At 49.2% G+C, this 24,935-nt stretch overlaps 8 protein-coding genes and 2 non-coding genes across 10 annotated transcripts; 7 read left to right on the top strand and 3 right to left on the bottom strand.

The window, feature by feature from the left end:
• Window positions 1–529: 529 nt before the first annotated feature.
• Window positions 530–4,522, top strand: BDQ94DRAFT_167779 (CHAT domain-containing protein; the record flags this gene model as incomplete). The annotated part of the gene is made up of 1 exon (XM_026770888.1): window positions 530–4,522. The coding sequence occupies one exon, from the start codon at window positions 530–532 to the stop codon at window positions 4,520–4,522; it is 3,993 nt and encodes a 1,330-aa protein (XP_026629182.1).
• Window positions 4,523–4,615: 93 nt separating this feature from the next.
• BDQ94DRAFT_138675 (uncharacterized protein) lies at window positions 4,616–6,243 on the bottom strand. Its single transcript, XM_026765280.1, has 5 exons — window positions 6,002–6,243; window positions 5,657–5,917; window positions 5,350–5,585; window positions 5,021–5,271; window positions 4,616–4,951 (listed from the first exon to the last, which is right to left on the bottom strand). The coding sequence occupies exons 1-5, from the start codon at window positions 6,087–6,089 to the stop codon at window positions 4,912–4,914; spliced, it is 876 nt and encodes a 291-aa protein (XP_026629181.1). The 5' UTR covers window positions 6,090–6,243; the 3' UTR covers window positions 4,616–4,911.
• A 165-nt stretch (window positions 6,244–6,408) lies between these two features.
• BDQ94DRAFT_138672 (uncharacterized protein) lies at window positions 6,409–6,970 on the top strand. The gene is made up of 4 exons (XM_026765279.1): window positions 6,409–6,454; window positions 6,510–6,557; window positions 6,618–6,690; window positions 6,746–6,970. Exons 2-4 carry the CDS (start codon window positions 6,520–6,522, stop codon window positions 6,938–6,940), a joined length of 306 nt encoding a protein of 101 aa, XP_026629180.1. The 5' UTR covers window positions 6,409–6,454; window positions 6,510–6,519; the 3' UTR covers window positions 6,941–6,970.
• Window positions 6,971–7,544: 574 nt separating this feature from the next.
• BDQ94DRAFT_167778 (CHAT domain-containing protein) lies at window positions 7,545–11,493 on the top strand (the record flags this gene model as incomplete). The annotated part of the gene is made up of 3 exons (XM_026770887.1): window positions 7,545–8,084; window positions 8,140–8,193; window positions 8,254–11,493. The coding sequence occupies 3 exons, from the start codon at window positions 7,545–7,547 to the stop codon at window positions 11,491–11,493; spliced, it is 3,834 nt and encodes a 1,277-aa protein (XP_026629179.1).
• Window positions 11,494–12,258: 765 nt separating this feature from the next.
• BDQ94DRAFT_167777 (caspase family protein) lies at window positions 12,259–14,166 on the top strand (the record flags this gene model as incomplete). The annotated part of the gene is made up of 1 exon (XM_026770886.1): window positions 12,259–14,166. One exon carries the CDS (start codon window positions 12,259–12,261, stop codon window positions 14,164–14,166), a length of 1,908 nt encoding a protein of 635 aa, XP_026629178.1.
• Window positions 14,167–14,496: 330 nt separating this feature from the next.
• Window positions 14,497–18,556, top strand: BDQ94DRAFT_185341 (CHAT domain-containing protein). Its single transcript, XM_026774853.1, has 4 exons — window positions 14,497–15,121; window positions 15,177–15,233; window positions 15,295–16,830; window positions 16,884–18,556. The coding sequence occupies exons 1-4, from the start codon at window positions 14,588–14,590 to the stop codon at window positions 18,504–18,506; spliced, it is 3,750 nt and encodes a 1,249-aa protein (XP_026629177.1). The 5' UTR covers window positions 14,497–14,587; the 3' UTR covers window positions 18,507–18,556.
• A 128-nt stretch (window positions 18,557–18,684) lies between these two features.
• BDQ94DRAFT_138662 (Zn(II)2Cys6 transcription factor) lies at window positions 18,685–21,029 on the bottom strand. The gene has a single exon (XM_026765278.1). It carries the CDS (start codon window positions 20,712–20,714, stop codon window positions 18,912–18,914), a length of 1,803 nt encoding a protein of 600 aa, XP_026629176.1. The 5' UTR covers window positions 20,715–21,029; the 3' UTR covers window positions 18,685–18,911.
• A 208-nt stretch (window positions 21,030–21,237) lies between these two features.
• On the top strand, window positions 21,238–21,309 carry BDQ94DRAFT_t83. Its single transcript has one exon. It is a non-coding gene; the product is annotated as a tRNA-Arg (tRNA).
• Window positions 21,310–21,329: 20 nt separating this feature from the next.
• On the top strand, window positions 21,330–21,420 carry BDQ94DRAFT_t84. Its single transcript has one exon. It is a non-coding gene; the product is annotated as a tRNA-Pro (tRNA).
• Window positions 21,421–21,686: 266 nt separating this feature from the next.
• On the bottom strand, window positions 21,687–24,760 carry optE (small oligopeptide transporter, OPT family; the record flags this gene model as incomplete). The annotated part of the gene is made up of 12 exons (XM_026774852.1): window positions 21,687–22,072; window positions 22,129–22,179; window positions 22,235–22,419; window positions 22,477–22,593; window positions 22,648–22,729; window positions 22,787–22,840; window positions 22,898–23,119; window positions 23,163–23,677; window positions 23,736–23,934; window positions 23,991–24,137; window positions 24,199–24,435; window positions 24,488–24,760. The coding sequence occupies 12 exons, from the start codon at window positions 24,758–24,760 to the stop codon at window positions 21,839–21,841; spliced, it is 2,316 nt and encodes a 771-aa protein (XP_026629175.1). The 3' UTR covers window positions 21,687–21,838.
• Between the last annotated feature and the right edge of the window lie 175 nt (window positions 24,761–24,935).

The following is a 24,935-nucleotide window of genomic DNA, read 5'->3' as shown; positions in this document are numbered from 1 at the left end:
AGACAACACCCATGTCGTTTCGTTGGTATAGGTCAGATAGGCTGAATTGTATGGATATCGTAATTGCTGCTGTTTGAATAGGCGTAGTTAGCTGACCTCATCAATTTCAGGAGATAGAACTTACGTGAGTTACTAGATCAATATGAGGCTAACAAGGCTATAGTCTTGTGTTTGCTATTCTAGACTCCTGCTATCGAATCACAAGCCTTGGTGGCGGCTCACGCCCAACCAGCGCTTGGGATTCAGCCCAGTAACCAATGACCGCACAGCTACAGCGGCAGCCTTACCTTTGCCCCAAACAACATAAGATCAGCTCCCATTGACATATAAAGTTAGCACCGCAGTGTGACTGAGCCTTTTATAGTCACGGGCTATGAGCCTAACTCCATGTTCGCTTGTTCCTGTGATCTGCTGCCGTCCAGGCAACATCTGACGCTCAGTTTCTCAATTTCCTGTCGACATATTCCCTTTCGCATCGCTAGATCCTCATTTACTTCTCTTCCAGTATCTATTGTCGATTGTTTCTCATATGGACTCTGTGGGGATTGAGGAGTTTCGCATTGACGAGGATGTTGTTAGCTCAATCTTACAACTGAGCAATGATGAGCTCGAAGGGTTGACAACACTCTATGGGGATTCCCCTGACGATGCAGACATTGAGCTGTTTATTTTCACTTGCTTTCTTTTGTTCAAAAGAACTGATTCTCCCCGGCGGGCTGAGCTGGCCATCAGAAAGGCTCAGAAATGGGCTGCTTCTACACCACCGGACCATAGCCAGTGGAGGCGGCGTCTTGCAATGATGAGATCAATCAGGAGCAGTGTAAACATTAGCTGGCCCTTGATATACGGAGATAAGGAATTAGAATCGGATGTTCTGCACATACTTTACAGCGGAGCTCGGTATAGACTGACTGGATCGATTGAAGACCTTAATGATACCATCAATTTTATAGGGTCTCTCTTAAGCCGAACGCCTCCAATACCAAGACTGAAGGGCATGATCGACTTAGCCCATTGGCTGGCTCAACGGTTTGAGAAGGATCGGCAGACTTATTTGGATGACCTAAAGGCTGCGATACGCTTGGTTCGTTCTGTTGCATCCGCGGAAGGGGTGGACTATTTCCAACGTGCCAAACTGCTTGTTCGAGCCAGTGAATGGACGTCTACGCAATATGAATGCGATCATGACCCGAGCACCCTTGACAAGTCCATTGAAATCCACCGTCATGCATTATCTATTGCAACTCAGTATGATAACCTTTGCATTCATTTATTTATGGGACTTTCAGCTGCGCTGATTCAGCGAGCTTCGAAACGAAGACAGCCTGCAGACCTCCAGGAAGCAACTGCAACACTTACAGGGTTGCTGGAAAAGCCCTCGCTTGATTGCAAAAATCGATTTGGTGTTCTGAATAGCTTGGGTCTTGCTATGATAAGCCATTTCGCGAACTCTGGAGATATCCAATACCTGGGTCGTTCTATTGAGTACTTTGAGGAATCACTCGACCTTGCCTCATTCAACAACTTTCCCAGCATTGCTCCCATTGTAAACCTTGTTCAAACTCTCCAGTCACTCACAGAGAGCTTGGAAAAGCCATTCTACAAGGATTACATCGATAAGGCAACTGGAATTCTTGAAGTCGCATTGCCAAACCTTGCCTGGAAAGAATTCCCATATGGCACTCTGCTCCATCCAGCAACCCTGCTCAATGATCACTTCAACAAAACTAATAGACTTGAATATCTTGATCGAGCTTGCAAATTAACCCGGTTGGCTAGCTCTACAGCGCCATTTGGTCCTGAGAGGGCTCAATGTCTGTGCATACTAGCGCAACGACTCCGTCTCTACTTTCGCCACACCAGCAGTAACGGGTACTTAAACGAGGCAATCCTTACTGCAGAACGAGCTGTTGAAATGACACCAACAGATCACCAGCAAAAATCTCACTTTATGTCTGATTTAGGGGGCCTACTCTTAGAGCGTTGGCAGACATCGAATAGTAGCGAAGACATCTTCAATGGAAGCAAAGTGCTAAAAGAAGCATCACGACTCCTGCCATCTACCGACCCCAACTGGCCCACCATAATGGAAAACACTGCTACAGCTAATAATTTCTTGTTTAAACGCACGGGCAATATCAAGTATTTGAATTGCGCTATCGATACACTCGAAAAGATATTATCAAATCACACGACTGGACAATCAGATATCTATCTATACACTTGCTTCAATTTAGCAAATTTGCTTTGCATACGGGCCCACAACAAGTGTAGAGCAGATGAAGAGGTGGACTTGTCTTCGTGGCCGTGGACTATGGATTTGCGTGAAGGTGAAAGACCCTTATCTAATGCATCCACAACGGATGTTGACCGTGCACTTCATCTCGTGAACACCGCCCTGCTATCAATTGACACCACTCACCCTGAATGGGGAAGCTCCCACAAACTCCTCGGCCATATCTACCTACACAGGTATAATATTATTCGGAGGGCTCCCGACCTTGGCCGTGAGGCATTTTCTGAGCTTAATTCTGCAATCAACGTCCAAGAGATAGCCGTGCGTTATTTACCGTCTACGCATTCGTTGCGACTAGACTTGTTGGCTGAGCATTCCGCAACATTGCTCATTCGACACGAGATTACGCATGATTCTAGTGATTTTCAAAAGGCAATTCGTTGCTGCAGAGAAGCAGTTAAAGCTCGTGAAGGCAGTCCCCGAATTCGAATAGAAATGGCCCAGGTCTTAGGAGCATTGCTTCTCAAGTCCACTTCGCATGAGGAAGCATTTCAAGTACTGGAGGAAGCAGTCGGGTTGATACCCATGGCCTGTCCAAGGTCTTCCAGTAGCTATGACAAGCAAAGTTTTCTTAGCTCGTGCTTTGCCATAGCTTCTCAGTCTGCTGCAACGGCTTTGCACACCGGCAAATCTGCATCCTATGCCCTGAAAGTGCTAGAAAAAAGTCGTGGTGTTGTAGCAGGATCCTTCCTAGATGCCCGGACCGATCTCTCTGAGCTCAGGCGTAAGCATCCGGAGCTCGCTAGAAAGTTCGAAGCACTAGCGGAGAAACTCAATCGAGATCCAGATTTGAGTGAGGGTTTTCGACTATCCAATGCAGAGAACAACGTTTTATCGCAGGATACAAGCAAATTGAACCGGAGAATTTACATGCAGCAAGACTTCAACCGGCTTGTTGAGACAATACGAAGCGAGACCGGATTGTCAAACTTCCTTCTCCCTCCGAGCGAGGAAGAGATGATGGATGCAGCTTGTCAGGGAGCGATCGTGATGATCAATGTCGGTACGCGTTCTGATGCAATAGTCATCGAGAAGCATCGAATCAGTTCTATCAGCCTACCTTATCTGTCCATGGAAGTTGTGGATCGCATCGCTGGGGAGTTTACTAAATCAAACTCTTACGTCCTGCATACATCTTCTTTCCTTCCTTCGGTGCTTGAGTGGCTATGGGTTGTCCTTGCTCGTCCTGTCTTGGATTATCTGGGATACCTACACCCCCCAGAGCAGGGACAACCGTGGCCGCACATTTGGTGGATCCCTACCTGGAGATTGGTTTACTTTCCTATCCATGCTGCGGGGATTCATAACAAGAACACTGACGAGACAGTGCTGGACAGAGTAGTGTCATCCTATGCGTCCTCAGTCAGGTCACTCATCCACAGTCGTCAAGGAGCTCTCCCAGAGACACCCTCCAGCACCACAAAGCCACAACAAGCGCTTCTTATCTCCATGCCCGAAACACCTAAACAATCCTCCCTCCCGTTCGCCGTCAACGAAATCACCACCATCAATCCCCTTGTCCAAGAGATAGGTCTGACACCCACACACCGCGAAGGCGGAAACACAAACGAGGTTCTGCAATTAATGAAAAGCAGCACCATCCTCCACTTCGCAGGCCACGGAATGTCCCACGCCAGCGATCCCACTCAAAGCTGTCTTTTAACTCAAGACTGGTTCACCAACCCCTTGACAGTCGAAAAGCTCAGACAAGAGAACTTACAAGACACATCTCCGTTCCTCGCCTATCTCTCATCCTGCTCTACCGGAGCAAACAAAAACCTCAAGCTCGCTGACGAGACTATCCACCTTGTCAATGCTTGTCAGCTGGCGGGGTTTCGACATGCCATTGGGGCGCTCTGGGAAGTGTCGGATCAGCATTGTGTCGAGGTAGCGAAAGGTGTGTATGAGACTTTGAAGGAGGAGGGGCTGACCGATGAGGCTGTGGCTAGGGGGCTGCATAGGGCTACTCGGAGGGTGCGTGATAGTTGTCGGGATTTTACGATGAGGAAACATGCGAGCACGGGGATGAAAGCCAAGGAGGAGGAGGAGGACAATATAGATAAACGGTTAGGCTCTTTGGAACGAGAATTCAGAGCGTTGGGAATTGATGCGAAATTGGGCGTGAATGGCTTGGAAAGAGATATAGAGCCTGCCGAGGATAGCCCTGGTTTTGAGATACATGCTGCTTCGTTTCTCTGGGTTCCGTACTTTCATCACGGTGCTTAAATTTGTTCTGTGATTATTGCTACTTCGCCCTTATCCGAGCGAAATGTTTTTTTTTATATGAATATTAAGGTGGATCATTCGTCAATATATACTGTCAAGACATCTCATTAAGGCCTGATCCTTCGCCACTTATACTGCCTACATAGCCTTTCCTCATTACCACCACCACCAACACTATCTTGAGAGTCTGGTCAGATTCAACACATACACAATCTATATTGTCCCTGTCCCTTCATCTTGAGGTATACTACGCATGATGACCTCCAATGTCTGTGTGCTGGCTCGCTGCCACGCTGGCAAGTATTCATGGAGGGAGCTGATAGTTATTAGACTCTCACACATAAAGACGGACACTACAGCATAATCCAAGGCATTGAATCCTGTTTTAATCACTGTTGAGTAATGAAAACTGTCAAAACCGTTGCATACCTATCACGATAACCAGTTAGCCTCACCCCTGATATCACGAAGGTTGGGGGCATTATATGGAATACATACGCCGCACCAGCCACAAGCACCTCAACAGTCTTCGCACGAGTCCCAATCAGCAGAAAGCCGATAAATAACGTAGTCGAAGCCGTAATCACTATCAACCGCGACAGCATGCTCTCGAGATAGTTGCACGCAATTACTGGCCCTATGATAAATATAATGGCTAACAGGCCTAAAAGTCCTCGGGCAATGTGGACCACGAGGCTATCTCGGGGTATGTAGACCATGGGGTCCCTAGATAATGCTTCACATCGGCTCTTGGCATTTATTAGTGTACCAGTTAACATTGCCTAGGTCAAAAGTGCTAGACAACGGTTATATAGCAGCGGACTAACCTTGTATGATCTGCTAAATAATCTGATAAGTTTGTCTTCCACCCACCCTTCCAGGTACATTGTCGTTCCATCTTCCGATGAGAACAAAGTCATCAAGTCATCTTCGTGTTGTAGAAATCCTGTCTCGCTGCGAGCTATACATGGATTCCCAGCGATCCAGTTCTGTAGTGCTGAAGCTGGACGGGCTCTTGCTTCCTCTAGTTTCAGTATTTCGGTGTTTCTTTTTATAGTTGCATCTAATCAGGCTGGTTTAAGCATTGGACTCGTCATGACGCTACATATATATATTGTTTTTGCTTAAACATACCATATTCACGCAAAGCCACATCAATAGCAGACAGAACCTTCTGTCGCTCCACATTCCGATCACGGCGGCAACTAGCTAGAAAGGATAGAGTCTCTTCGTTCCGGTCGAGATCGTTAAGCTTTTCTTCTAGGACAGCCAGTCGGTCTTGTTTGATGAGAAGATCCCGTGTTCGGAGGGATGAAAATCTCCGATAGACTTGGAAAGATGGGTGCGAGCTCATGAATGTGGAAAATCGGGGATAGCCTGCCGGTATATCCTCGACTGGAGGTTCAGGTCAATATCTCGCTACTTAAATGGATGGTGCTGGGTATGTGCGGCGGTTGATGTGGAACTAAATAAGCCTACTTTTCTCCACTTCCTTTACACTTCCAGCTTCGATGTCATGATCTGTATCATTCTTCGCTCGGTAGAATAATCTCTGTACAGACTCCATGCTTGTCGTAGGACTGTGTGAAGGTCCAGTATGAATTAAGCATAGAGGCGCAGCGCAGTATGCAACTGTTGCACTAAATGAGCTTCATAGATTAAGAATCTAGTGAGCCTCAGAAGCTGTGGATATTATAGCGCAGAACAAAATTAATTCGCGGTATGCCGAAGAGATGGATGAGAGGAAAGCAGATGGTGGCAGTGCAAAATGAGGCTGGACGAAAGTGGGGTTTGTTAGGCAGCGGTGCAGGGGATTAGCCTCCGTCGAAGTTAATAAGGCTGTTGAGGGTACCCAGCATTCAGGGTTCGGTTTTGAACTTCTCTTCCTCTGAACTCAGGTCTACTTTCATAGGACCAATCGCTGTTTCCAAGGTAAGTAAATACTGTTACGGTGTTGCGTGGTGTTGGCCAGCTAACACCTTTAAAGTTCAATAGCAATGACCACGCCCATCAGGGTCACGGAGACCCCCGAAAAGTACAGAGTTTAATGACTTCCGATCAGGGTGACTGATGCTAATTCAAGAAACTTTGATAGGGAAAGTAGCAGCCATCTATCATTCTCGAATGATGAGAATGAGGGACGGGCCTTTGTTGCCTCGTACTCGCAGGTAGATCTACCATGATAGGCTCCTCGTTGTTCCTTGCACTGATGGAGAACCATAGAGACCGAAATTTGCCCCATGGGACAAAGTCATGCTGGTCGTACGTGGCTCCAATGGAACAGATGCCCTGGCTGGTCCATACTACATAGAGACTGTGGTTCCACCCAATAAATACACATTGTGCGATGAACAGGGGAAATCAGTTCGGCGCGGTATTTCCGTAGAAGAGCATGAAGTGAGGGTATTTGGAAAGTAGATGAACAATGCAGCGGTGTAGTCTACCAAGATTCTCTTTCTTCTGTAAAGAAGTAAAGCTCCCCGAGCTCCATGTCACATTTCTCCTGCTCCCGACCTTTATAGGGATTCGAAAGATGCCCATCTAACTATTGGGTTGTAGAGAGATTTCTTGTCTTTTGCCAGATAGCGTAGCAGTCTAAGTGTGGCAGGGGTTCCGTCCCTAAAAAGCACACCTAGGGAGCGGCTCTGACAAAACAGACTCAACTACTGCTCAATTAGATAAGGAATAGCGGAATCAGTATTTATATGATTGGTCAGTTTGGTGGTCAGAACCAAGTACTAATAGTACTTATCAGAGCCACGGGTGAGCGTGTTGTTTTGGGCAACTCGGGCCGAAAGGTTCAGGGAAGCAGGAGTGGCTTTATGACCTATTAATCAGTTACAGAATGTGCTGACAGAGTCAGCCACACCGCACAAAGTCGTTTTAGCCTGAACGTATGATTTACGCTTCATCATTGAACAAGGGTACAATTTAGGTCACGTGGCAGTCTCAGGTCCCGCTCCAGTCCTGCTGACTTTCGATAGTTTTCAAGTCAGCTTGATGCTATTCACCATTATTCAAAATGAATTCATCGTCCGATACCGCAGGTTTTCAGATAATTGGTGCTAGGAAGCAGCTTTATGTTGTGCCACCTTGGCACACGCATCATACTTCTGAAGAGAGTTGCACTGTGCTTTACCTTGTTTCCTCCCCACTACCAAGCGACGTTTCTTCCGTTGTGTTTAACATCACAACTCGCAATCAAGGATGGCACAGTAACCCACGAGATGGTATTTGGTCCTGGTTTGAGGTCTCCATTCTGAGCTCGTGGCAGCAGAATGCTATGCCTAAGTTGGATGATTTGATGAAGCCGACCTATGTCCAGCCATGTCCCGATGATTTTGGAGAATATTTGCAAGAGCAGGGACTATACTTCAAGGAGATACCTTCCAAGATAGCTGCTTCAAGCTCAGGGATTAGCATATCACTCTCTGATACAAGCATGCGTCGAAGTTGGGTGGAAATGGTGCACATCTATGGGAAGGACGACAACGCAAAGGGGGGCTCGTTTCTCCCGATCCTTGAGGAAGGCGATCGATTGGTGATTTGGGCACGGACAAAGGTATGGACTTTGGTGCAGAATCGCAGTATTCAAGATTGTGCTAATGTAGTGATAGTTCGCTGGATGGGTTAATTACATCGATCAGGCTTGTATCCTGATATCAACCAGCGTAAGTGTCAATAACATATTGGAACTTGAATAACGCATATAAGTGCTGAACAGCTAGCAGCCAATTCCCCTGTCATGGACTGTGAAGCAAGATTTGCTACTTCCCTCAAACCAGGTGAAGGGACTGATCACAGGGACCAATAGCATGACTAATGTCGACCTTATAAAGTTTGTGAGTGACTTAATAAAATTGCGACATCCTCAGCCCATCACAAGGCGCAGTGTTCAGAGTGATAGCACCCGCAGCCAGGCGGTTATTAACCATCCAGACGTGGAGGGGGAATCAGTAAGAAGAAAACATACCTCTTCCGACCAGACACCAAAGCGAGATGAGCCAGACAGGTCCTCCCAGCAACAAGATGAACAGATCTCTCATTTAGAATCTGTTTTGTCACATATGTGTTCAGATGATTCTCGTAAGCCCGACGTACTTTCAAGCCTTGGTTTTGGCTACATGTTTCGCTACAAGAGGAGTTCGAAAAAGGAAGATATCGAAAAATCACTCGATTTGCATCGACTAGCAATGGAACAAGAACCTGAAAATCGGGAGTTTCGCGCACGTTTTGTGCTAGCCTTGCTCGATCGATATTCCGGTTTTCATGATTCCGCAGATATCGATCTAGCCATCGTCGAGCTGGAAAAGACCATCCCTCTTCCTCTGGACTTCCCTCAACGGCAAGGGTACTTGGAAAGTTTCGCGAACGCGTATAGATCTCGTCATAGAGACACAGGCAATGAGGGTGACATACAGAGATTGATCCAGCTGTATAAGGAAATTGAAACTACCTTTCCGGACGATTCCGTTGAAAAGGCCATATATACAGGTCAGCGGATGAAGTATGACGAGACTGTCAGTATCGAGGAGCGTGATATAGCACTGAGACAGATGGAAGATGCTCTGATTCCCACTCCAGCCCATCTTCAGCAATATCAGGTGTTACTCAGACTGCTTTCCAAGCAATACTACGCACGATGGGAGCTGACGGGCGATAGCAAAGATCTCGAACTGGCGATTTCTAAGGCCAAAGACCATGTCTCGGCTTTGCCTGAGAATGATGTTAGTGTGTCGTCGGCGGCGGTATATGAGTTTCTTGGTCACTTGCTTAGGAAGAAGGGGCTCAGAAGTGAGAATACTGCGGAGTTGATGGCCGCTTGCGAGCAGATGGAAAAGGCGTTGGATGCAGCTCCGCCCAACAGCATTTATCGAGATCTGATGGTCATCAAGAGGGCCGAATATCTGGCCATGTTGCCATTTGAATCCAAAAGAAGAGAAGCTTTGTTAAGGACTGCCGTCGAGAAATGTGACTACTTACACACAACCTGGTTCAACCGCTTGAGCAATCCCGCAAAGAGCAGTCTTCTAATGTTCATCAGTTGGCACTATTATAACTTATACGTATTCACCAAGCATCCGGCCGATCTCGAGCAAGCCCTTCAGTATGTGGAAGGGAAATCAGACCTGGAAAGTATAGAAGGAGGTGTGGATAAGACATTACTTCGCTGGAAAGGGGAGATGTGGCTGGTAAAGGCGAATGAAACACGGGTCACTGACGGTACAGCAACCCGCAGGGGCATGCAGTATCTCCTACAAAGCTCTGCCTCGGACAGCTCTCTGCCGAGGGAGCGTGTGTTAAGCGCTGAGAGCATCATTCGTCGAGCGAACCGCACAGGGAGCTGGGAATTGGCGTCAAAGGCTGCCGATCAGATCTTCCCTCTACTTCCCCTGATCACCAGCCGTGATCTGAGCAATGAGGACAAGATCTACACGTTGCAAGACATCTCCACTATTGCCAGCAATGCGTGTGCTGCCATTCTCATGTTCAGGCCACCTATGGAGGCACTTCTGAAACTGGAGGTCGGTCGAGGAATCGTGATGGGAGACCTGATTAACAATTCCAGTGACCTTTCAGGCCTTCATCAGGCACATCCGGACCTAGCTCAGGAATACGAAAGGCTGCGTCTCCAAGCCTTCCACAGTCTGAAGCACGAAAAATGGGAGACAGGACAGACCCAGCTACTAAATGAGCGCCGGATAGTCTTCCAGCAGCTGCAGCAGTGTGAGCGACAAATTCGCGCGAAAGCCGGCTTCGAAGGATTTCTCCATCCCATGAACATCCGACAGATGGTCGACTGCGCTCGAGAGGGCCCGATTATAGTTGTCAATATCACATGCACCAGTTCCGATGCAATATTTGTTCTCTCTCCAACCATTATCGGTCACCATAGACTGAATAGCATGATTACTCGGGCGGTGGACAAGTTTCGCGAATATCTTATGAGACACGCGATGACTGAGCTTTATGGTGATCCCTGGAGCTACGAAAAAGACCCCGGGGCAAGGGACCTGGACAGTGACTTACCTCGGGAGGCATATGACAATAACCTCCTCTCCTGGCTGTGGTATACCTGCGTGAAGCCAATACTGACCTCTCTAGCCTCTGATGGCCATATCTCCAGCGGAGAAGAGAAGAGCCGAGTCTGGTGGATCGGCACTGGGGCAGCTGCTGGGCTCCCTTTCCATGCCGCCGGAGACTATAGCCAAAGTCAGGAAAATAAAGGTGAGAGCTGCCTCGACCATGTAATCTCTTCGTACACGCCGACCATCAAGGCCCTCCATGCGGTGCGCGCAAAGGCGGCGGCGCAACAAGCATCGCGCCGGGTGAAAGAGAGACCGTCGCTTCTTGTCGCAACCATGCCGGATACACCCGGCTATGGTGCGCTGCACGGCGTCCGTCGCGAGGCACAGGGTATCAGCGACGCCGTCGGCCAATCCATGGAGGTCAAGCAATTGATTAGTCCCTCTACAGACGAGGTCCTTTCTCAACTGCAGGACTGCGATCTCGTGCACTTCGCCTGCCACGGGCACTCCGACCCTGGCAACCCGGCTAACAGCCATCTTCTTCTACAAAAGCATAGTGATACTGGCATGGTTGTTGACAAGCTTACTGTCTCCAAGCTTCTCGACACCCAGACGATATCGCGGGCGTGGATCGCCTATCTGTCCGCTTGCTCCACGGCTGAGATCCGTGATAGAAGGCTACTGGATGAGGGGCTGCACATCACCAGTGGCTTTCTAATGGCGGGCTTCACGCACGTCATTGGATCCCTGTGGCCGGCTGAAGATGAGGTTTGTGTGCATATGGCCACGTACTTCTACAAGGCGCTGATTACGCGGTATGCGACGGCGACTGATCTGAATCGCGCGGTGGCGGAGGCAGTCCACGATGCAACGCTGCAGATCAGGCGACAGTACTGGCACAGTCCGTTGTCTTGGGCTTTGTATACGCATGTGGGGGCGTAGTGAGTGTGTGGTGTATGGAAGCGGTTGCGGGTATCATCTTAGAACTCGGATGGGTCCTATACATACAATGTTAAGCTCGATACAGCTGTCTTACAATCGGGAGTGCTCAGAAGTCGCTCAATTATAAGAGAGTTGTTTGCTTATGCTATGGTAGCATCTAACACATATGACCCACAAGGTGTTGAAAATAGGGCTTTCCGTCCGCTCAGCCGTGCTCGGTTCATCTATTCAACACGGCGACCGGACATTGTGTCTCTTTTGAAGCTACTATTGTATAGGAGCCCCATACTAAGCCATAGGGTGAGTGTGGCTGGCTTGAGTAATGTTGTTGGGAGCTCGGATGAGCAGGGGGGGCAGTAGATGGGTGAATGATTGATCCTGGTCGTAGTTTATAGTTACTATGACAAGGGGTGAACTGAACTATTGTCTGAGGAACCAACCCAAAAGATGCCAAATCCATACATACCGACTAGGCAATTCCCTGAAAGCATTCAACTTGCTTTTTTTCGTTTCCGCCTCTCGTTCATCTATACTAACTAGTAGTAGTAAGTAGTAGCGACGCTGTTTTCCGGCCAATCAACATGATCAAACTGCTAGCCAAATCAGCCGGCGCTTATCTCCACCTTCAGCCTCGCAATAGTGCCTTCATTTCCCAGCCCCTCTCGCCCACATTCTTCTGCTCTTCTCAAAGCGTCTCACTTATCGCTGGTGGCACTTGGTCAAACTCTCTTCGACTTATGAACCACCAACCATAGGGCCTCTTCCATGCTACGCAAACCAGAGATTGAAATGTCACAAAAGCGTGCGCTGCTAATCGGTAGCCCACTGGGGCTGCAAGGTCCTATTCACGATGTGAACGCCATGGAAGAGCTTCTTCAAGAATTAGGCTTTCGCATAATCCGATGTTGTGGTGAAGAGGCCACCCAAGCTGGTATCCGAGGAGCATGGCGTCGGCTTATCAACGAGTGTGAGGCCAACGATGCGGTGGTTATATACTATTCTGGACATGGGAATTTGATCAACGCCTCGGGATTCGTGGGGCCTGGTCCGCCAGCATGTTACCAGTCCCTATGTCCGATGGATTATGGCCAAGGACCGGTCGACGATTTTCGCGGCATTCTTGATTTTGAAATCACTTTTCTCGTCCGACAAACGACCCAGAAGACGGAGAATGTCACTGTCATCTTTGATTGTTGCCATTCCGCACACATCACCCGCGCCCCGACTGTGCAATCAGAATCGGGCGTTCAAGCGATAGCGAGGAGCCTTCCGCGGATGGCCTACGATATCACGAGCTATGTTCGGTCTTTGCAAGAGGGATCCGGCCGTGTCGAAGACAGCTTCCTTGTGAGCCAGGATAATCCCCATGCGGTCCGCATCTTCGCTGCGGAGGTGGACGAAAAGGCATTTGAATACAGAAAAGAGGATGGGAGCTGGACTGGAGCTATGACGGAGGCGCTTATTCAAGAGATTCGGCAACTTCAGGGACGCGGCGCTTCGTGGCGAACCACCATCGTGAAGGTGCGCCAGCAGGTTCAGCGTAGGTTCAAACAGCGGCCTCAGTCGCATGGCCCCGATCAGCGTCTTTTCTTCTCCACGGATATGACCCCGGCCAATATTTTGCATCTCAAAATCCAAGAAGGGAGGGCAATTGTAGGAGGAGGCTCAGTTGTCGGAGTGCGTCGCGGTGACGTCTATACGATTCAACCTTTTGGGGATGAGTGCATAAATGATGAACGATGCCTTGGCACTGGGACAGTGGTAGGATTGTCTGGCTTCCAGGCTTTGCTGAGCCTTGATCTCTCCCCCGGGTGTTCTATTCCACAGGAGGGAGCACTGGCCTTTACAAAAGCCGAAGAAGGCCTTTCCAATCCGAGTGTCCTGGAACTCTACAACAGATTTGCCGATGGCCCCACTATGAGGCTTACCAATGGAACCTTTTCGCTTCGATTCGCGGATGCTCATAGTAGCGAAGACGTCTCACCCCAAGCTTCAGCCAATTGCGTCCTGTCTGATGGCTCAATCATGCTCTTCACAGCAGATGATATCTTGATTGCCAAATGCAATTACACGACTGAAGGGATACTATCTACAATGGTTGCAGCGGGACAATTAGCCAAGGCGCAGCGACTTCTATATCTTCGCTGTGAGGAGTCAGAAGAGCAACTGGACCACAGGCTGCAGGTTACCCTCAGCAGGCAAGGCTCAACGGAAGGGGAGGCAGTCTCCATTGAAGGCGTAGGCATCCAGGAAGGTAAATTTCTACAAATCAAGCTAGAGAATCTCGGTTCAGAGAGGGTTTATGTGGCGGTATTTGACATTAACGTTGCTGGAAAGATCACATTGCTTACCAAGGCAACTCCGTGCGGGAAGCCGATGTCAAGCAGAATGAAGTCGACACTGGGGACTAACTGGCTGGATCAGCGTGGTTTGGGGGTTCATTGGCCTGCGGGGGTGGCCCGAGAGAGGCCTATCCCTGAACATCTGGTGGTTGTAGTGGCTGATAATGAGGTTGACCTTAGAGCGCTTGAGACAGCAGAGAACATCCTCAAGCTACGCGATGTCCAGCGCGCACCGGAGATTCCTCATATTTGCTGGGATGTACTTCACGTTGGGTTTAAGCTCTTGCCCACGTCTGCTGCTGAATGCGTGGATGGGGCTGCACCTGCCTAATCCTGTCGGCCACGATTGATCAGTAGATACACAATATAGCTACCACATATTTGCGTCAAGGATTATTCTACCCACGAAGCACTGATTTTAGCCGTCCGGCTCCCATGATTTACAAGGCTATGCACACCCCCTGGGTTTTACCTTTCCATCCACTCAATGATGAGTGGCGTCTCAGTGCACTACGTGAGGCGTCCAATAAGGTGGCAGAGAGCCGACGATCCCAGTGGTTGATGCCTGCTGCACGACGAGGCTGAGGCTGAGGAACGCTTATGAGTGAGGTATATAAGGGACGTCCAGCCGACAGGCAAAAACCCCAGAGCCCTCCAACTCCTCTTTTGAAAACTCTTCAATCTACTACTCAACTGCGAGTGCCAAACATTGTCTCTGGCTTATACGACCAGAAAATAGGTTTTCATCAACCATGGCATCTCCTACGAATCCGAGGAATTTCAGCCCACACGGCAGCCGATCGCAGATGATGCAAGTACCACCGCCCAATTGTCGCATGACTTCAAGCCCATGGACAGCAATGTACCTTGTCTCACCTCCCCTTCCCCGCGGAGTCACTGCTGTCCAGTTTAACATCACGAGTCATGACCAGGGTTGGTGCAGTAACCCAAGTGATGGCATCTGGTCTTGGTTTGATGTATCCATCTTGGGCTCCTTGCGAGAGGATGAAATTCCCGCCTTCTCAGACTTGTCGGATCCTTCATACCTCAAGCCCAAACCCGACGATTTCGGCCAAGTTTTGCAGGACCGGGGTTTGTATTTCAAGGACATCCACAGAGAAAATCAAGCCACGCCGGGCATTACGAAGCCAGTGACGAAGAATAAGATAAACAGGTCCTGGAAACAGCAAGTTATTACTTGGAGACTGGAAGATGGTGGTGAGGAAGCTAGCTTCCTGTCCATTCTTGAAGAAGGCGATCGTTTAGTCATATGGGCGCGCGCACAAGTATGTCTGCAATAGTTATCGTCAACTATAACAGGTGCTGATTATGCTTTGTCAGTTCGCTGGATGGATTAATTTTGTCAAAGAAGTCGAAATAATGGTATCAATTGACGAGGTGAGCCGACTCGGGTCAGTTGCGCTGAACATGTTACACTATCTGACACCAGTCGATGTAGACAACTCCGGCAGTGCAGGACCTTGCACAGCCTGCTCTTCCCCTTCCTGCAAGTGCTAATGATTCTGGTACCTTCCATAAGGAAACAACTATTCCTTGTCATGCCCATGGGGCCAAGGGCGGGCCTTCTCATAATGAAGTTGACAATGATATCTTCGGAGTGTCACAGTCCTTTCATTCAAACCTTGATGACAAACGGTATCTCGATCGACTGAACCAACAGCTGACGCAATATGAAGCGGTCCTTGATGATCTTCCCGTTGACCATGCCACTAGGCCAAATGTCCTTGATTTGATTGGACTTCTGCTAGAGTTCCGTCACAGCCTGACCGGGAGCATAGCTGACATTGGGAGATCAATCGCTTACCTGCAGCTCGCCGTGCTACTCAGGCCAGACGAGCCAACGTTTCGTCAAAACTACGTGAGGGCTCTCGGCGACAGGGGTAAACGCGCCTCACATGGGTCCGATCTCAATGTTGCCAGCGATGAATTAAAGAGTGCTCTGGCATCTCCTCATTGGAGTGAATTACAACGGATGGATTTGGCACATATACTAATACCGGCCTACCTCATGCGTCACGAAAACACACAGGACAAAAGGGATCTGGAAAGGGCATGTGATATTATACATGAGCTAAATGGCATCTCTCGGATTGACCCCTACACAGAAGCCAAATATCTGGATTCACAGCAGCTCTTAACGAGCATGCGGCACGGTGATTTAGGTAGGAGCTTAAAGAGTATGGGACATGACATAAAACAGGAAGAGTTGCTCCAGCGAGAACACCTTGACATGGTCATCTCAACGACAGAGAAGGCGCTACTTAATATTCCTCAGAATGACCCAAGACATGCCGACCTTTCGGAGTTGCTGACTCTACGATATTATAGGCTCTACTGTCACACAAGCGAGCTGAACCACCTTGACTCTGCGATCTCGCACGCTGAGAATGCTTTATCGCTTTCTCATTCAAAAACTCCTTCAGCTACATTGAGCCCAAGGATGCATTTGACTATCTGCCGCATGGACAGATGGTACAGAAAGCATGATATTGCAGATCTTCATGAGGCAGCGTCACATAATTGGGCGGCTATATGTGCTGCTCCTCCATTTGATGTACTACGAACAACTCTGCTTGTTAACGCTTGCAAAATTTTGGACGCTCAATACTCTGTGACTAAGAACATAGACTTCCTGGAGATCGGAATAGCGAGGCTAGAAAGTCTAAGGAATGATTTTTCGGAACGCCTCCATGGGGGCTTCAAATTCTACTATTTCTATGGACTTGGGAAGCTGTACGAAACGAAGTTTGGTGTGACAAGAACACTCCAAGATATGGAGCAAACTATTAACCTGGTTGAAAGAGCTGTTGCTTCAATCCCAAAAGGGACTCCGCCAAAAGCAGAAATGACTCTCAAACTTGGAAGCCTTTACCTGTCGAAACATGTTCTGACGAAGAACATTGAAGACGTCCGTACAGGATATACACAACTGGCGGAATCCTGCGTCGCGTCCGATGCGTCACCTTTGACGCGAGTGCGGGGCGCTAGTGAGATAATTCATATCTTACTCATACTGGTCAATGGAAGGATGCATGCTATTTTGCTGAGTGGTTTCTTCCCTCACTCGCCCATGCCAGTGGCCGCGAAGTAGAGAGGGATGATCAGATTTACATCAACCGACAAGTCAGGGGCTTGGGGAGTCTGATATTTACTGCAATTTGTCGTCTGGGCTTCCCAGTCCAAGCGGTCTTGAAACTGGAGTTCGCACGAGGCCGCATTATGGGCCACTTGATTGACGCGCAGAGTGATATTTCTAGCTTGAAAACTGTCGAGCCCAAGCTGGCTGAAGAATATGAATCTCTTCGTCGCAGAGCATTCAACAACTCTTTGGATTCAGCATATCAAGACATGCAGCAATCCCAAAGCCGGCACGATTATTTCAGAGATTTGGAAGAATGCGAAAAGAGGATTCGCCAAGTTACAGGTTTCCAAGATTTTCTCCAGCCTTTGGATTGGACGGACCTGCCAGGGATTGTACAAGCAGGACCTATTGTTATCGTCAATTCGACGTGTGTCAGCACCGATGCCATTCTCATTACGCATCTTGGAGCTAGAACTTTGAATTTACCAGATATGGCTACCAAGGCTCCGCCAGAATATCGACAGCTCTATTCAAGATATGGACATACTCAAGCCGGTGATGGATGTCATTTGGATGTGAGAGACATAGAGTGTGAATTGTCACCAGAAGACCTTACCCACGAATTACTATCGTGGCTGTGGTACACCTGCGTCAAGTTGTGCTTAGACGCATTAGCGTCAGATGGTGTCCTAGCCTCCGGGGATAAACTGTCCCGAGTTTGGTGGATCGGAGCCGGCATAGCCAGTGCCCTGCCCTTTCACGCGGCCGGGGACTACAGTAATGGGTTACCGAATAATGGAGACAGCTGTCTTGATCGAGTTATCTCGTCCTATACCCCGACAATCAAAGCACTATGCAATGCCCGCCAGCGAGCATCCGAGGCATTACCACGGACACACGACACATCTTCTTTACTAGCTGTGACCATGCCTGAAACTCCGGGACATGACGCACTTTACGGCGTTCGCCAGGAAATAAAAGGTATCATCCAATCAGCCGGACATGCATTACAAATCAAGGAGATGCAAGGCCCCTCGACTGCGGACGTTCTGTCTCACCTCGAGAACAACACCACTGAGATGATCCACTTTGCTTGCCATGGGTACTCCGACCCAGTCAATCCACTAGACAGCCACCTCGTTTTACAGAAACATGGACAGCAGGAAGGAGACCCCTCCAGCACGGTACTAGTACCCGATCAGCTCAAATTGTCTGCACTCCTAGACACAAAGACTATCTCCCGAGCATGTATAGCCTACCTATCCGCCTGTTCGACGGCAGAGGGAAAGGATCAATCGTTGAGAGACGAAGCCCTCAGCATAGCCAATGGGTTTTTGGTTGCTGGATTCTCTCATGTCATTGGTTCTCTTTGGGCTGCTGATGATGAGGTATGTGTTGATATGGCTGCTTCGTTCTATAAGGCGTTGGTTTCTAGGCGCGTGGCTGCAGACTCGGGAGATTTTAATCGGGCTGTGGCTGAGGCGGTTCGTGATGCTACGTTGGAGACTCGGAGGAAGTATGCACATAATCCGGCGGCTTGGGCTTTGTATGTGCACATGGGAGCTTGAGTTGATATCAGCGTAGTTATCCGTACTAGGAATAGGAGCTGGTTTTGGACCAATATAATTGATAGAATATAGTATTACGAGAAGGTCAGACATGTTATTTTAGGGCGTACTTCTTTCATTCATGAGAGACATCTGGGCGTCTTTATGTCATTACGGGTAAAGACATAATATAAATAATGTGAATATGTCCAATTTATCAATCTGAGTCCAAGTCACTATACATTGAAGCCAAACAAAGTCCCAAAACCAGTATACCTAATCCTACAAGAACATTCAAATCATATAGTCATTTAAGCGCTCAAAACAAAGCGCTGTGTCCTCATTTTCCTGCCCACCGCACTTGCATAGCATATGTTAGCGATATCCCGCACATCCAACACTTTCTCGTTTTGCCACCAGCGCACCTCAAGCCAAACTCATCGCCGTGCTTATCGGCGCAACATACCACTCCCAATCATTACATCCCGCAATACTATCATCCGCTGCATCCACCGGCGACCCCTTGAGCATATCACTATCCCGGGCCTGCCAAATCTTGACAATGACGGCTCTCGTCCTCGCCACATTCGACACACTTGATTCCGCCATAGCCGCCAACGCACGCAACACCAGAGGCCGACCATATACCACGCTCTCGCCGGTATCATCACGCCAGACTTCGTCGTGAAGCGGGTCCAATTCAACGGCCGCTACGAACACAGGCCAGGTCATACTGACGAGGGAGCCGGAGTCGAGCAGGTCAGAGACTAGACGCAGGATGCGTCGGACATAGTTAATTACCAGTGGTGTGGAGGGAGATGCGCCATATAGTGCGCAGTGAAGGTATAGCACGGCTGCTAAACGTTTCAGTTCGGCGGCGGAGCGAAGACTTCCGTCGTCGGTGTCGTTGTCGTCGTCGGTTGTTTCTTGAACAAGGTTCTCGAGTCTGCGGCCAAGAGAGGCGGCACGGTGGGAGAACGCTTTGCGGGCAGCATCGGAGGTGAGTTGGCGCCTGGTGCGGCTCATTTCTGTAATTGAGGAGAGGATGGAGACAAGTTCGGGGCTGCAGCCCATCCAGAGGTCGATGTGGCGGTTGTTTTCTTGCCAGTAGTCGGATCCGAAGAGGACTTCTTCGCCGCAGGCGGTGCGGCCCATGACGTCTTGAAAGGCGAAGAAGAGCTCGGCGAAGGCTGAGACGGGGTCGAGAGATTGACGGGGTCGGGAGGAAGTTAGTTGTTGTTGCTGCCGGCGGATGCGGATCAATTCTTTGGCGCCTTTTAAGTGGATGGTCCAGCGTTGGTCGCAGTTGTCGACGATTTCGTAGAGACATAACATCATCATGATCGCTAGGACCTCGGGGTCTGCGGAGCAGAGGAGGGAGCCTTCGGTTGAAAGACGGTGGCGAAGGCCTCGTAGGGCTTCTGATTTGAGGCGGAGGCCGATGACACTGTAGGTTGAGTCGAAGCGTGACCAGTGACATGCTCCAAGAGCCTGAATGGCTTTGAATAGGATTGGAGATGCGGACATGCAGAAGGGGAGGATGATGGAAGCAAAAGGGGAGGATAGCTTCGAGCTAGCGGTGGTCCGGGGACAAACTTGCTGGAGATAGTAATCAAAGAGGAGACCCTGATTGGAGTCTGAGAGACTGGGGAACATCGATAAAGGCGGGGTCAGGTGCGGAGAGACAAGTGGGACAGGCGAGCAGTAGTCGGAAGTCTCACGTATCGAGAATGGAGACGACAACGATGAGGGTGATAAAGACCACTCTGGATTCTCATCTAGCAAGTCATCCAGCGCCGGGTTCTTGCCCTTGTCCCGGACGACAAGAGCATTCAACTCATCACAGGCAACATTAACCTCATAAGGCTGTTCAAAAGTCGAAACCCCACTATTGACGAAGCCCCACGACTCGATAAGGGGAATAGGACACCATTCCTGATCGCGAAGGAGGAACGAAGCCGAAGACTTTCCAGGAGGAGGAGGAAGTCCGCCGGCAGCCCGAGCCTTACTCCAAACGCCGGCTCTACCAAAAGCCAAGCCGCGGCTAACGAACTCGGACTCCCACTTGAGAACGAGTTGGGTCGAGCATACTAGGCCCTTCTCAAGGCACCTGGTGCAGATCGGTTTCTTCAGATCGCAGCGGACTCGACTGGCGCGGCATTCTTTACAGCCACTGCGGCTTCGGGTCTTGACCGGACCCACGCGGTCTGCAGCCTTCTTGCGCGGCATCCGACTAAGGGGAGGGGCGTCTTTACATGGCCGGGCAAAGTTCCAGGAGATCAAAGGGGGGATGAAACCTTCTGGCTCCGGGTTGCAGGAGCGAAAGAGCAGCGAAACTCCTCGCTCGGAGGGAGACGTGCACTTTCGGCTTCGAGACCACCACCACCCGTGGCGAAGTCACAGCGGATCCCCGAACGGTGAACCCAAGAGGGGCAACGGTGGGCTTGAGGAGATCCCTGTAGTGCGCACTGGGATTGGCCTGGCGAGCTGAGCGGATAAGAGCTGCCGTGGCTTAATCTGAAGGCGCTGCGAGGCTTATCGACACTATGACTAGTGACTTTAGATAGTTGGCTATCACAATCCCCGAGGGGATCAGGGCGCTGATAATGTTGACTAATGCCTGACTACGCACTGGGGTAATTCCGATAACAAGGGACATCTATTTTTCCGTTCCGATGGCAGCTTAGATTTCCGGAAATCAAGAATCATTACACTCTTAGTGCTAAATAACGCGGCTTTTCTTCCATCAAATGGCCTGCTGGCCCAATGGTAAGGCGCTTGACTACGGATCAAGAGATTGCAGGTTCGAGTCCTGCGTAGGTCATTGGTTATTCTTTCTATCAAGCCCGGGTGGTCTAGTGGTATGATTCTCGCTTAGGGATACAAACCCAAGCATAACTGCGAGAGGTCCCGCGTTCGATCCGCGGCTCGGGCCTTGAAAAGGAAAACCATCTTTTTTTGTGTTTTTTTTTTGTGGGTGGTAGGGCTGGTGCAGTGCTGCTAATCACTCTGGTTGGCGACACTGAAGTGTGACTGAAGATATATATATAAGCACTCCGTACTGGAAGAAGCGTAGAAAGGTTATCGATCTTAGTTTCTTCATATCTTTTATGATATAGTAAGTTTGCATAGAGGATACAGCCTAGATCCTAGGCGATGAAGATATGCATAGCATCGAGCAACATATATGCAGGCTCAACCGGGCTATAACAGAATCAATCGATCAACCCAACGCTTCGAAAAAGCCATGCATCCCTCCATGGTTACCATACAACATCTCACATGACCCAACTTAATTACCCATCATACACTCGTCAGCCTCTGGTCGAGATCTGATCTGCTCTTCGTAGCCCTCAAGACCATGTCGCCGGTCCAAAGGTCTGATTTCCCTTCAGCTCCAGCCACGGCGTGCCCTTGCTATCCACCGTCCCACTATTGACCGTGTTACCCCACCAGTTGAAGGTAATTCCCGGGAATGTCAGCGCGAAGAAGATCACTATGGCTCCGACGGCAACCCCTGAATCCAGTGCTGCAGACAGCACGTAGTTGTACTTAGCCCACCAGTGCGGCTTGCGACCTTTGATGATCTGTAATTGGTTAGAGTGTCGCTCTGGGTCGTAATGTTAAATGAGAGATGACTCACCTTGTTGAAAATAAGACTGACTACAAACGCTGTGGAGTAGTTGATACCCGTCTACCGCTATCAGTTAGCATAGAGAAACACTCTTGACAAAGGGGGTAATCCGTACAGCAGGAGGCAAGTTGCCCGTGCCAGCGAAGAAAATCGGCCAGTGGATGGCATCCAGGAACCGGGACTTCGGGAATTTCTTGCGCAAGGCAAAGGTGATAATAGGAAGCAACGCTCCGATCCAGAAAAAGTGCAGAAGACCGGAATATATCTTTCCGATATTGTATAGCCTGGTGGGTCCAATAGCTGTAGCATCGTCAGTGAGATCCTAGTGCAGGCCAAGAGGAGCGACGGAGGCCATACCTCCCCAAAGAACGGCACTATTATAGTTGACCCGACCCTGCGGGCAAGTAAAGTTGTCCGATTGGTCATCCGAGCACACGTCTTGCACATTTCCAAGCATCCAGAGCAGGACCCCGTCTGTCCAGGTCAGCGGTCAGCAGCCAAAAAAGCGGATATACAGCCGTCACTCACTCTGCGTCAATGTCCCCAGGATGCAGGCAATCAGCTGGGCAACGAACAGAGTCCGTCGAGGAATCTTCATGTACATTCCAAGCTGGATATCATGCATTAGTACAGACGCTTCTTTATCAGGTTCGCACAATCCACCAACCTTCATGTCTGCGCCGTAATACATGGCTTGACTTAGCCCAGTGTATGCATAAAACTATCGTTTCTGTCAATGAAGACTTCGCAGATGAGATGTCTTAACATGGAATCCCACCTTGAATATCAAAAGAACGAGCGGCTTCCCTTTCAGCAGATAGCCGGATACGATCTCTCCCAGAACGGTCAGACAGTTGCTGTTAAGGTTTGCCACAGCATATACTGTTCCAACTGGGATGACATAAATGGCAGCCAGGGCCAACGTGATAAACAATCCCCAGAACGGAAGCCCCGTATGCCAGACATACTGTGTCATGATCGCAAGCGCAACGATAATAACCTTTACTGTTAGCTTGTTCAAATTAGAAGGAAGTAATGCTCACAGTCAAGGCACCGTACCACCACCACGGTACGTCAGGATACTGAGAAAGCAGCCTGGCGTGAATATCTTTTTTGCTCTCCCCTCGAAACGTTTTGATGATATCTTTCGTATGGTAGAGTAGTACGTGCGTAATCAAACAAGTCAGGACTGCAAATCCTACTCCGTAACTCAAGGAGAAGGTTACCGGCAAGAAAAGGGGGCTATACGCTTTATACTTGTCCTCATCGAAGACTCCTTCGCTGTTCAAGATGCGACTCGAGTCGTAGACACTTCCCGTATTGTCATATGCATCGGAGCTTGTGAGTGGGAGATATGCTGTGTACCACGTGTTGGTATAGTAAAGGATTGGGGCCGCCACAGCATATATCAAAAACCAGCCGGCAAAGACATTGGCCTGTGCCCAGTACGGGATGGTCAAGGGTGATGTGTTATACGCAATCTGGCTCCAATCGAACGTCGTGGGCATATATCCCAGACCCGTGGTCATACCAAAGAGGTTGTTGACGACCTTATTGTCTAGATATCATGTTAACTGAGAATGCCTTTTTGTGGGACAACGTATATCTCAACATACTAGGAGCTGCCCAGCAAATGAAGGCAAAAGTACTGAGACCAGTAAAAATATAGCCAGGGAACCAATACCAGCAGAAGCTTCCAATGCAAACGAACAGGAAGAACCGATATCGCGAGATCTTCCAGCCGTCTGCAATGGGGTTTGCACCACTGTGCAGTGTCTGAAAGAGGGCTGCGTTTGCCAGTGTAGAAGGCCAAATCTAAGCGAAGCTGGTTTAGTGTAGAGCTTCCCCAAAGTTTGTCTGCCAAGGCTTACCATCTGAGGCGGCTCGATGATGTATCTGTATGACAAGCCAGCAAGCCCAAGACCAAACAACTGCATTGACAGAGATAGCAGGATCTGATATCCTACAGGCGTTGACATCTTGAGATACACCTTTTGTGCCTGAATGATAGCACTTGCCTATCGCATATGTCAGTAATCGTTATTCAACTGAGCCCTTTCCTAGCTGACAGGAGCTTACCCAAGACTGGTTGAAGCTGAGATTAGACATGATCGTAATCACAGCGTGCTCCTTGATATTGAAGTGGTGATCCGGGTTTATGTCCAAGTCCCAGCGCCCAAACAAGCGCACCTTCATGATGGGCAGGGCTTTGGCAAAGAAACATCCCACAGGGTAACTAAGAAGCTGCGCCACCAACGAAGTAATTGTCACACTGGGATACCGCATAGAAAAGAACTGATTGACGCCTGTGCCAAGCTTTGAAGAATGTCAGTGTCTTGATACGATTACATGTCTCCTGGGTACCCACGAGCGTGAAGACAACTCCCAGAAACCACATTCGAAATGTGTTGACGGGCAAAGTAGGGTCATCCGTGTTCGGCACATTGGCTCGCACTTCCAGGTAAGGAGAATTGTCCGATTCGATGGTATACTCAACATTGCTGCTTTCGCCAAGGGCAATGTCTAGGGCGTCTGCAGTGGCCACGGGCTTCTTAAAAATACCATCGTTGTGGAGCGTAGGATCCCCCGCATATTCCTCGACATCTGCATCATGCGAGGTCTCTGATATATAACGAGCCATGGCACGTGCTATCAGGTACTTATAAACTGCCTATTCCCTCCAAGAACAAAAGTCAAAGGGGTTAAGACACTGCTCCCGATGCCAAAGGGAAGTATAGCACCACAACCAACAGCGGCTATCTCCCCCTTTTTATAAAGGGATACTGCCGGCTTGGCTTCTCCCGGCATATCATATC

Source organism: Aspergillus welwitschiae (assembly GCF_003344945.1).
Source record: "Aspergillus welwitschiae strain CBS 139.54b unplaced genomic scaffold BDQ94scaffold_7, whole genome shotgun sequence".
NCBI lineage: Eukaryota > Fungi > Ascomycota > Eurotiomycetes > Eurotiales > Aspergillaceae > Aspergillus > Aspergillus welwitschiae.
Note: the sequence above shows the minus strand (reverse complement) of the source record. Positions and strands in the feature narration are given on the sequence as shown.

Excerpts from the sequence above, each read along its gene's own strand:
- BDQ94DRAFT_138675 (XM_026765280.1), bottom strand. The coding sequence starts at position 6,089 with ATGGAGTCTGTACAGAGATTATTCTACCGAGCGAAGAATGATACAGAT. Across the intron at positions 5,586-5,656 it reads TGTGGCTTTGCGTGAATATG|ATGCAACTATAAAAAGAAAC; the intron begins GTATGTTTAAGC and ends CAGCCTGATTAG. Across the intron at positions 5,272-5,349 it reads TATTTAGCAGATCATACAAG|AGCCGATGTGAAGCATTATC; the intron begins GTTAGTCCGCTG and ends ATAAATGCCAAG.
- BDQ94DRAFT_138672 (XM_026765279.1), top strand. The coding sequence starts at position 6,520 with ATGACCACGCCCATCAGGGTCACGGAGACCCCCGAAAA. Across the intron at positions 6,558-6,617 it reads GTCACGGAGACCCCCGAAAA|GGAAAGTAGCAGCCATCTAT; the intron begins GTACAGAGTTTA and ends AAACTTTGATAG. Across the intron at positions 6,691-6,745 it reads TTGTTGCCTCGTACTCGCAG|AGACCGAAATTTGCCCCATG; the intron begins GTAGATCTACCA and ends GGAGAACCATAG.
- BDQ94DRAFT_185341 (XM_026774853.1), top strand. The coding sequence starts at position 14,588 with ATGGCATCTCCTACGAATCCGAGGAATTTCAGCCCACACGGCAGCCGA. Across the intron at positions 15,122-15,176 it reads TCATATGGGCGCGCGCACAA|TTCGCTGGATGGATTAATTT; the intron begins GTATGTCTGCAA and ends ATGCTTTGTCAG. Across the intron at positions 15,234-15,294 it reads TAATGGTATCAATTGACGAG|ACAACTCCGGCAGTGCAGGA; the intron begins GTGAGCCGACTC and ends CAGTCGATGTAG.
- BDQ94DRAFT_138662 (XM_026765278.1), bottom strand. The coding sequence starts at position 20,714 with ATGCCGCGCAAGAAGGCTGCAGACCGCGTGGGTCCGGTCAAGACCCGA.